This window comes from Strongylocentrotus purpuratus, unplaced genomic scaffold, assembly GCF_000002235.5.
Source record: "Strongylocentrotus purpuratus isolate Spur 01 unplaced genomic scaffold, Spur_5.0 spur5_scaffold_2, whole genome shotgun sequence".
Classification (NCBI taxonomy): Eukaryota; Metazoa; Echinodermata; class Echinoidea; order Camarodonta; family Strongylocentrotidae; genus Strongylocentrotus; species Strongylocentrotus purpuratus.
Window position 1 is genome coordinate 22,035,531 of NW_022145605.1, and position 10,874 is coordinate 22,046,404.

General features: G+C 38.0%; 1 protein-coding gene across 1 annotated transcript; it reads left to right on the forward strand.

Annotated features, from left to right (window-relative positions):
* Positions 1 to 2,289: 2,289 nt before the first annotated feature.
* LOC585297 (glutathione S-transferase theta-1) lies at positions 2,290 to 8,900 on the forward strand. Its single transcript, XM_785130.5, has 5 exons — positions 2,290 to 2,596; positions 3,502 to 3,589; positions 4,086 to 4,242; positions 5,910 to 6,077; positions 8,018 to 8,900. The coding sequence occupies exons 1-5, from the start codon at positions 2,485 to 2,487 to the stop codon at positions 8,174 to 8,176; spliced, it is 684 nt and encodes a 227-aa protein (XP_790223.2). The 5' UTR covers positions 2,290 to 2,484; the 3' UTR covers positions 8,177 to 8,900.
* Positions 8,901 to 10,874: the final 1,974 nt, after the last annotated feature.

Sequence of the window (10,874 nt, forward strand, 5' to 3'; positions counted from 1 at the left end):
GGCACTTCACAAAGACGTATGCATTACATTTGGTTACATCACGAAAATTGCCTATTGTTTGACACTCCATTAGGAATGCATGTGATGTCATTGGCCTGATCAATGGGAGATCACTTGCGTACCTGATACCGACTGAAATATCACATGGAGGTTTCCATCCGGGTTTAGATATTTCATAAACATTTTAAGTTATGATGAATTTTCCAGCCATATCCCCAAAACAAGAATCGAAATAATTGTATCATATTTTTCCACAATTCTCTTAAAGTTGAACTTCAAAGAAAATCACAAATATGTCAACTAATGTATGACTAGAAACTGGTAAGCTAACAGATGGCCATCGTACAAGTTTTAGGTCAACTACATATCGGGTGATTTATAAAAATACAAATACAACCACCAGCATAGCAGCTGGGATATACGAGAGATTCGCCGGAAAAATAAAGATGTTTTAATGACGTCACTATATGGACCAATACTGCCCAAGCAGACGACATCCCATAGAGAATGAACATAATTGCAAAGCTTTTATTTGTCAAATTATAATGAGTTTAGTGTATATAAATGTGATGGCATGTCAAACCATTCAAAAGGGGATATGACCCGATTCCGATAACTAAAATCTTTTGCTTGTAAATACACAGGATAGGGGTTAATTAACAGTCAAAGAAACCAGACTTTCGAATTGAAAACCCCCGGAACGATGTTGAGGACGGCATTTGTTCCCTCTTGAAACGCCGAACATACCGCGGTGTGTCCAGCTGAATATTCAATGGCGTCTTATTTGTTTACAAGCGACAAATTCCTTTATTTTTGTATCGCTGCATTTGTCATCAAAATAAAACCATGTGCGGGGTTAAGAGTGAGGCAATAGATTATACATTTAGCCTGACGGTAGTGGAGTAAGAGAAAGAACTCAAGAAAAGATGAAAACACAGGCACTGAAAATGTGTGAGATGTCATGGGACATCGTCTGCTTGTGCAAGTCATGTCCATACTGTGATCTCACGCATCTCAGCAGCGTTCGGGGAGCTCTTCAGGTGCTATGACGGGGCTGTATTTAAGCGTTTTATAATTTATAATAATCATTATTTCGAATGTTTCCAAGCATTGAATTTTGATAACCTTGTCGAATCAACGTTTCAACTTTGCAATAATGAAATTAAGTTAGTTTTTAAAATCAATAAACATCAACTTTAACAATCATGTGAGAAGTGGGCCACTTTCATCGCATTTGACATTTCAGTCAGATTCTTTCAAAATTTAGGGAAGACATTTATAAAAACTTATCTTCAAGGTCCAAATCCGAACTAAACAAATTAATGGATGAATTTTGTATTAACGGAAAGCGTATAAACCATAATTATATACTGTTATATATAAAGGTGGAATAATGTTTTTTTACCCCAATTTGACAATGATTTATTCCTAATAGATCTAGATAATAGTATACATTCTCAGATGTTATTGCATAATAATTTTCGGTCGTTTTTATTTTTGCGTGACTACTAAAGCATATGTGTGCTACTATGATTATCGACTAGGGGACCTACGTCCTTAAGTCATAACTGACAGTAAGGAGAATAAACGCCTGACAAAAGGAAACTGATATGGCACATCGACACTGTTTTGATCCTGGGGCCTAACAGTTACTAGGCCATTGCTTTGCCACTGAATCATGACTGTAACGCAGCAGAGGCTAGGGTAGGGGGCAGCTCCCCACAAATAAAACAAAACAAAGAAAATGCAATAATTTATCAATTATATTATTCATTGCATTGTCTCCCGGTACCCGGCAGGAAAAAATCCTCTGTACGGCCAAGCATTATGGTTCAAGGCATGGCCACACAACAAAATCTGATAATGTATACTATTATCTAGCTCTATTAGGAATAAATCATTGTCAAAATCAGTCCATAAATGGGGTCTTTAGCAGGTCTGAGAAAAGTATTTTGTTAAATATTTAAAAATCTATGAAACATATTTAGATGTTTGGATAAAAAATTATGAGTTGTATGCAGCCCTGCACATCAACAGGAATCAACTTATATTTGGATGTCACACCACCTTTAACAAAAGTGGCATCCCGGGTTCGATCCTTGCTCGATGTTTGGACAAGGTGAACTATGTACCCACAACACTATCGACCCAGGGTGCCTGGCACTGCTTCGGCCTCAGTAACCTTTTCATGCAGAGCAAATAGAAGCCCGAAATAATATTCGCTGTTTGCTGCGCGAAGGTGTATAAATCCACAACAAAGAAATCTCACAGACATAATACCACGAACAATGATCACTCGGTAGTTTTCTATAGAAAGAAGAATAAGGAGTAGTATTTGTAGCTAACGGGCACGTGGGAAATTATTGTGTATATTAATATTGCAATCGCGCAGTGCAGTATCATAATACATATCTAATGTATTGTGCACCTATATCTTTGGTGGTGACATATTCCGCGAGTGTAGGCCTTTAGACTAGATGCAAAATGGTGATCAAGGTTTACGTTGATCTTGGCTCCCAACCCTGCCGTGCTCTGGTCGTATTTCTGAAGCATTCCAGTATACCGCATGAGATTGTTGAGCTCGATCTTGGAAAAGGTGAGCAAATTGGAATACTCGTAGGCTTAGAAGACCGTTTATACAGCGTGTTATAATTTGCAAGGTTGAGAGTAACAATACACATGTGCGCCCAAAGACCAGGCACGTAGCCATAGTTTGATGTTTGTTTGTTTGTTTGTTGTTGTTTTTTTTTTGGGGGGGGGCACATACATGTAATCGATTGAGGTAAAAAAAAAATGGAGTCTAAAAAAGTTCAACCGATCTTGGAAATTTTGGTGGGGCATGTGCCCCCCCGTGCCCCCCGTGGCTACGTGCCTGCCAAAGACCGCGTGAAAAGAATAGTTTTTGCTGGTTATAATGTGCCTGACGTGAAAAGCAACTAACATAAAAGGACATGGGGTAGGCCTATATGTTTGTTTAGTTTGTTAAACGCATTCAGGGTGCCCTTTTTAGACTTAAGGTTCAATGGAGGTTAAGGGAAATATTCAAGGGAGGGGGAGGTAAAATTATTTAGAGGGTATCTTTTTTCGAGAACTTAAAGAGCGAAGAAAAAAAATTGACCAGTGGATAAAACCTTTTTAGCATTTTCTTTGTTGATGCGTGTGAACAGCAATATATTCTTACTGCCCCCTCCCATAATTAGACTGGTATTAAGTTCACAGAATGAAATAGCTGTGTCATTGATTGAGAGTGATATAGAGAGGGAGGTCAGCCAGAGGAAGAGAGAGAGAGAGAGAGAGAGAGAGAGAGAGAGAGGGAGAGATAGAGGGGAGAGAATGGAGTACAGGCCTACACAGAAATGGAAAATGCATGACTTTAAAATATGGGCCTTCCTCACGCAGCCTACGTATTTTCCTGAGGGGTATACTTTTTAAGAAAAAATATCAAAAAGTTCTGAACTACCCATCATGATATCATATACCTCTTGCAATTCGAATTTACAGGAGACCAGAAGAAGCCAGAGTTCGCAGCCATCAATCCGTTGAAGCAATTTCCAGCGATCAAAGATGGGGACTTCTGCCTCGCTGAGACGTACGTTGTTAACTCATCATTGCGAACTATAAAAAGTGCATCATGTCGGTCTTACCAAGAAGTTGGTCTTACGCGCCATAAGTCCGAGGCTAACATAACGTTACTATTTCCAAACTTTGAGTGGTCCAATTTTAGTCACCTGAGAAGCATGCTGCCATCAGATGAATTGATTTTCCCGTATAGGACATAGGGGGTCGCCTGAAATAACACCATGTTGGTCGTACGCGCTATTAGCACGAGGCCACTCTCCACCCGGGTTTATATGAGTACCTGGTAACTGCTAGGTAATAATGATTAGAGGACCCACAGGAAGAGCAATTTTACACTGATATAGCTACCCTTACCTGGGTAAATAAACCGGTTTTTTTTATTGCTAGTGCTCCTACTACTTTTTATTATCATTATCATTATTACATCATCTTCATCATCATTATCGTCATCATCATATCAACAATACTTATCATTATTGTAATTATATATTATTATTATAATTCAGAGTGGCTATCTTCCGTTACCTAACGACGCAGTTCCCCAAGTCTTTCTCAGACCACTGGTATCCAGCGGACCCACATCGCCGGGCCAAGGTAGATGAATACCTGTCATTCCACCATCAGGGCATACGAGCACCGGTCGATGCAGTCTTCATGACAGAGGTATATAATATAGTCCGTTAGAATTACGATTCATGCTATCAATTTTGATTCGTTAACAATATACATTATGTGGAGGCGTCGTGGTCTTGTGGATACGCGTCACCGGACTGTGAAGCACATGGTTCGCTCTACGACCGCTGCACTAATGTCTTTTGGCAAGACATTAATTTACTTTCGCCAAGCTTGACCCAGGTGAGGCATAATGGGTACCTGGCAGGAATTTATTCCTTGAAATGCTTGAGCACCATAGTGACAGGCAGCCATGCTAAAGCAGGGGTAAGCATTGTGGAGCGCGACATGAACGATATGCAACCCACTATTATTATTGTTATTATACCAATCATCTTTGCTGTGCCTCTCTATAAAAATGCACTGCAAAAGGATGAACGGCTTCAGAATGAAGATTCAAGCAATTTGATGACTAGCTCCCTCTTCGCCCAATACCATCAACAATAATTTTTTTTTTTTTTTTTTTTACCTCACCATTGTGCATATAATTATAATTATTTTCTGTAAAAGAATCATAAAATCATATTCCTTACATGCATCAACTATTAAGTGGCATGCGACGATGTATACACAAAGGGTTTATTCTGATTGTAAGGAATTGAAGAAGAAAAAAATTCTTTAGTAACAAGACAGCGACAGTATACTAATCAAACACTGCGATAAAAATGTTACCAAAGATTCTATGTGAAAGATATATAACTATTAAGAAAGGGGCAAAGATAGATGTCCTTTATGTTTTCTATTTTCAATAAAGGCACGAGGTTCTATATAGAATTCCAGTGATGCAACTGATTTTTTAGAAATTGCAAGTCTAATATGTTGATTGGTGTGTTATCGGCCAGTTTGGTTTGTTGGAATCGCCCGTTTGTACGAATCTGCAATATTTCCCTTCGTCGTGGAGTAGAATCCACGCTGAAATCATAAAGGTAGTGATAAGATAACTCCTTTTTTTTTTTTTAGAGTGAACTCCATGAGAGTGACAGAATCAAGTGGGCCCTGTTTCCTAAGACTTGTTATAATAATATAATAGTGTCAAGTATGGCCATGGTGATAGACATAATTCTCTTAAAAGAACCCTCTGTTAAAGGGATATCCAACCTTTATAATAATGTAATTTGTATGAAATAGGCCCAATTCGAACCAATATTCAGAAAGTTACGATTGATTTTGTTTTAAGATCACTAAATCTATGCGCATCTTAATTTGGCTTGTATTTAGATTGTATGCACGGACAACTCCCCCGTTTGTAATTTTCTGGTTTTCTCGTAAGTGCCTTCGTCGTGGGGCACTATTTAATATACATTATGAATTTATTTATATAATTACTAGTCCTTTAAAAAATGTAATGACCTTTCTGAGCCATATATTTTGGAAACTTGAAATTTTAGTCCTTTTGTGGGTTGGAACAAATGGGAAAGTTGTCTAACACTACTTCACAGTGATATTAACGATTTAGCCAATTTGTGAATTCCCATTAGTGTTATAAATACATTCCCGATTTCGTTCAAACTTTCATCAGTCTCGTTCATATCATCATCATTTTTGAAAGCAGATTCTATAATAATGACTCCCGCAATAAGTGATTTTGTTGATGATGATAGACTACAAAATGGATTTCCATGCGCTCTTATTTACAGAAAGTTTTACTTTCATTGCAGGTCATGTTGCCTATCATCACCGGAAAACCATTATCTCCAGAGAAGATGAAGGAGGAGGAGAAGGTGATGAGAGAGGCATTGGCAAAGTTCGAGAGGGTCTTCCTCGCTGGTAAACCCTACATCCTTGGAGACGAGATCAGCTTTGCCGACATCATGTTCGTCAGTGAGGTAACATATTCCAGGAATTGTTACACAAAATGAGAGACAAGTGATGAGTATACTTGCAAACTGTGGCGGATCCAGGATTTGCCGATAGGGGGGGGGGGGGGGGGGGGGGGGCTAAATTTTGAAAATCGCGTCGACAATATTTCGCTCAATGGGGGGGGGGGGGGGGGTAGTAAGCATAATTCTTTTTTTTTTTGCTTGTATTTGACCCGGAAAATGTGATAAAAATTCTTACAACAACACAAAATCAACCAAAAAAAAAAGCCAGGGGAAGCCCGGGTCCGTCCCCCCCCCCTCCCCCCCCCCCCCCCCGTGGATTCGCGCCTTGCAAACACAATTTACTGAAAATGTGATTAACCAAATGCATACATTTTGAGAGATTATTGACTGTTTAGTATGATTTCAATTGCACTTCCCGAAACATCATCATTCATTACGTTGGTATCTGATGGTATTGTTTATCATCATATGTATAGTCCTTGTTCAAAGTATAATCAGTTTGTTTCAATATTCATTATTCTATTATGTTCAATCATATACTGTCCAGAGAATACTTTAAACATAAAATGGCCTGTTGTGGTGGATTGTGCAGGCCTGCGGGGGAATTTTGAGTGTGGAAGAGACAGAGGAATTGTTACTCAATCCTTCTCTAATTCTTAAGGCCAGGGGCGGATCTAGCTTTTTGCTAAGGGGGGGTTTGACCAAAATAATGACGATGCGGAGCATCGTCCACGAGCCGCGAAGCGGCGAGCCGATTTTTTTTGGGGTGTTTATTTGAACCCCGTAAGTGATGTTTTCCTGGAATCTATTAACACAATGGAGACCATAAAAAGCAGTGCATGATAACGTCTTTTTAAATCAAGTAACAGTTTAATACACAGTTATATCCAGAGTTATCATGTGTTTGGTTAAGTTACCAGATGAGTTGAATATCTTCTCAAAATATTTGCACTTGAAAGGGTTTCTCTCCAGCGTGCGTTCTTTTTTCTTCCTTTTTTTTTCCCTTTTTTTTTTTTTTTTTTTGGGGGGGGGCCGCCCAAGGGGGGGGGTTTAAACCCCCTAACCCCCCCCCCCCCGTAGATCCGCGCCTGAAGGCTTCCAATTTCCCCACCATTAAAAAGCGTTAAAACAATTTTGGGGGACAGTTTCATAATATTTGTTGATAAATTCCACATCTGAAGACAACTCGACCGCATTTTGTAGACCCACAGTATTTTACGTCCCTTAATCCAAATTATTTCAAACGGACGAAAAACACGAGGAGTTCGATGTCACTGTGGATTTGTTTTTTAAATGAGTGATATAGTATACTACTGCATGAATCGTCTAATTACTGCATACAAAATTAAAGGGAAATCAAACCTTTATAATATGTTAATTTGCATGAACGCAGAAATATAAGACAAACAAAATGATGAAAATATGAAATAAACCGGAACAATAATCATAGAGTTATGAATATTTGAAATATGAGATCGCTAAATCTATACGAATCCCAAACTGGCAATTTGGTCTATTGTTTGTGACAACTCTTCGGTTTGTCATGTACATTTGTTATTTCTTGTTTTTTCAGTCCTAGGTGCCATCTCTATTGGAGCACTACTCAAATTATATTGTTGAAAGCATAATTATCATGGGTCCTCAGGAAAAATCTACCCTCATGAGTCATACAGTTAGAAAAATTGAAATTATAGTCATTTTGTGTGACGAAACAAATGGGAAACTTGTCCGGCACTATGTGACGTTAGGGATTCAGCCAATTTGAAGTGTCCATAGGTACAGTGATTGCAACTTTAATTTTTTTCTATAACTCTCTCATTTGTTTGTCTTTAATCTAATTCCCAATCCCACACTTTATTTCCCTCTTTAAGTTTTCTGCTTCCTTTTAGAGCGATTAAGGTGGGATTTTCCGTTAATTTCTTCATCTTTTTTTTATATTCCAGATGATACAGAATACTGTGAGTGGTCGTCACGTGACTGAAGGAAACGAGAACCTGAAAGCTTACGTGGATCGAGTCAAAGACAATCTCAATCCTATCTTCGATCAGGTTTTCGATGTAATCTACAAATGGAGGGAAGATTATCTCAGCAAGAAGAAGTGATTCGATCTGAAATGGAAAGATAATTATTCGCAGAGCAGGGTCGCGTAACAAAAAGCTTTCCAATCTTTTACACAATGACAATGGTTAACTTAAGATCATCGTTACATACACATGCTGTTTAAAAGGCTGACGATTACTCAAATCAGAATCGTCGTTTTGAATTTACACATGATCGCAAAGCTTTGCGTGACGGGACCCATGGCCCTTCTTCATAAAACGTATCAACACTTTAAGATGAAACACTTGACATCAACTACTAAAACAATTGAATTTCATTGGTTCTGAGCAGATTTGTCATCGAATTTTTGCACTTGTTATTGATAACCAATTTGTATGAACTATGATACAGTGCTCAGTCATTGCTTACTCTGAACATTAACGTTACTTTCAAGAAGTGAAATTTAAAGAATTTAAATCATGCCCTAGTATTATTAATCCCCCTCCCCAGGATAGGAATATTTGTCTTATGGGTAGTTGTCCGGATACGACAAGTATAATTATTGCCGTTTTAGACCTTAAATTGTGAACAGTCTTGACGGTACTGTAACTTAAAGATGATAATAATTTCAGAATTGCTCTCAGAAGAAACGTATTATTATACGCAACAAATGCTTTTTCAGGGGGGATTGTGGGAGATATTGTAAAATGATGTGAATATACAATTACTGTATCCTTGTGCCAAATTCTTCAACCTGTAATAAACAAACTCAGGTAAAACAACATACATTGACGTTTGACGACATAATTACGTTTTGACGTTTGTCCGATTGCTTGTAAACGGTTTGATTATTTTGATGACTGTAAACATGATTGCAAATTTTACAAAGACTGTCTAGAAACGAGTAATGTAAGTTGATAATGCTGATGAATGATGGCAGCAGTGAGGCCAACGAACCGTTTACTGTGAGTCGACGACCATAATCATGGTACACTGGTCATGATGATCAGTGGCGTTTCTAGCATAAGCTAGGGATTGTGCAGCCCGGAGCAAACCAGAGGCATCTATACACATAAATTGGTTATAGCGTTCATTTGCTCAGAACATGGGCCTGGCGCATGTTCATTTGTTTTCTACTATGGTATGGTATGTAATCTCGTAGGATTTTTGTGCCAAAGTTATTTTTTGCTGTTTTGGTTTCAAAAGGGTCCCAATTGGCCCAAAATGATGGGGTTTAAATTTTCAGACCCCTCCTTCATTTCTTGGGGGGGTCCCTATTGGGCGCCAAAATGGCTTATATAACGCGCAATAGGGAAATTTGGTGTCTTCGGGAAAATTTGAACCCCCATCAATTTCTGATAGCTTGGACCCCAATGAATAAAAAAATGCAAAAAAAAATTTAAAAAAATAAATCAACTTTGGCACAAAAATCCTACGGGAGCTGTTTCAGTGACATGCCGTACCACACTATACTCGCCCAACAAAACATTATTGTGCCCAACTCGAACTGGGTTGGCCTAATTCTTATCAATGTGGCACTAGGGCAAAGAACAAAGTGCGCCCTCTCCCCCTACATTATACCTTGTCAGGGAAAAAATACCAAACCAGAACACATTGATGACGGTGGTGATGGTTAATGATGATAATACTGCTTCAGCTCATGATGATAATAGTGATTAACATGATGTTGCTGTTGATGATAATGATGGTGATAATGATGCTGATGACAATGATGCTGATGACACTGTAATTGCTGCTTCTGATGATAATGATAATAACGATGATTGTGATGATCATGATGATGATGAGGAGGATGATGATGATGATGATGATGCTGCTGCTGCTGATGATAATAATAATGATGATGGTGATGATGATAAAAAAAGATATGAGGAAGAATAAGAAGCAGAAGAAGAAGAAGAAGAATAAAAAGAAGAAGAAGAAGAGGAAGAAGAAGAAGAAGAAGAAGAAGAAGAAGAAGAAGAAGAAGAAGAAGAAGAAAAGAAGGAGAAGAAGAAACAGAAAGAGGAGGATAATAATAAGAAGAAGAACAACAGCAACTACTACTACTACAAGAAGAGGAGCAAGAAGAAGAGGAATGAAGAAAAGAAGAAAGAGAGAAGAGGAAGAAGAAAGAGCAGAGTAAGAAAAAGAAAAAGAAAAAGAAGAAGAAGAAGAAGAAGAAGAGGAAGAAGAAAGTTAAACCATACTCAAATACATTTCACTCCATTTTTTCAATTGCTGGATACGCCTCGGATACATGCGACAACTTATAGGTGGAGCCTACTCTAATTCTATATTCCTATGATGACGTTTATATTCATTATATTCCTATAATGAATTTAGAGTCATCATATTCCCATACTAATGTTTAGAATGATTGTATGCATATAATGACGTGTGGGCTCATTATATTCCTGTAATGATGCTTAGGTCATTAGTTTGCAAATGGTTTTTGTTAATTAATCATGCATCTTAGGCCTGTATTTTAAACCCCTCAGAAAACTAACAACATAACAATTTATGTTTTGTTATCCTGCTAAAGGAGGAGTAGCATTTATTCTCTCTCAATACTGTTTTCTTTTCACTTTCTTTTCTTTCTCTCTCTCTCTCTCTCTCTGCCAGTCTTTCTTCTTTCTTCTTTGTTGTTTTTGTTTACCTTTCTTTCTACCTTTCTTTACATCTTCCTTCCTTTTTTCATTCATTTTTGGGGGTACTCTTGATAACCGTCTTGATAACGGTTGAACCTAATGGATCCTT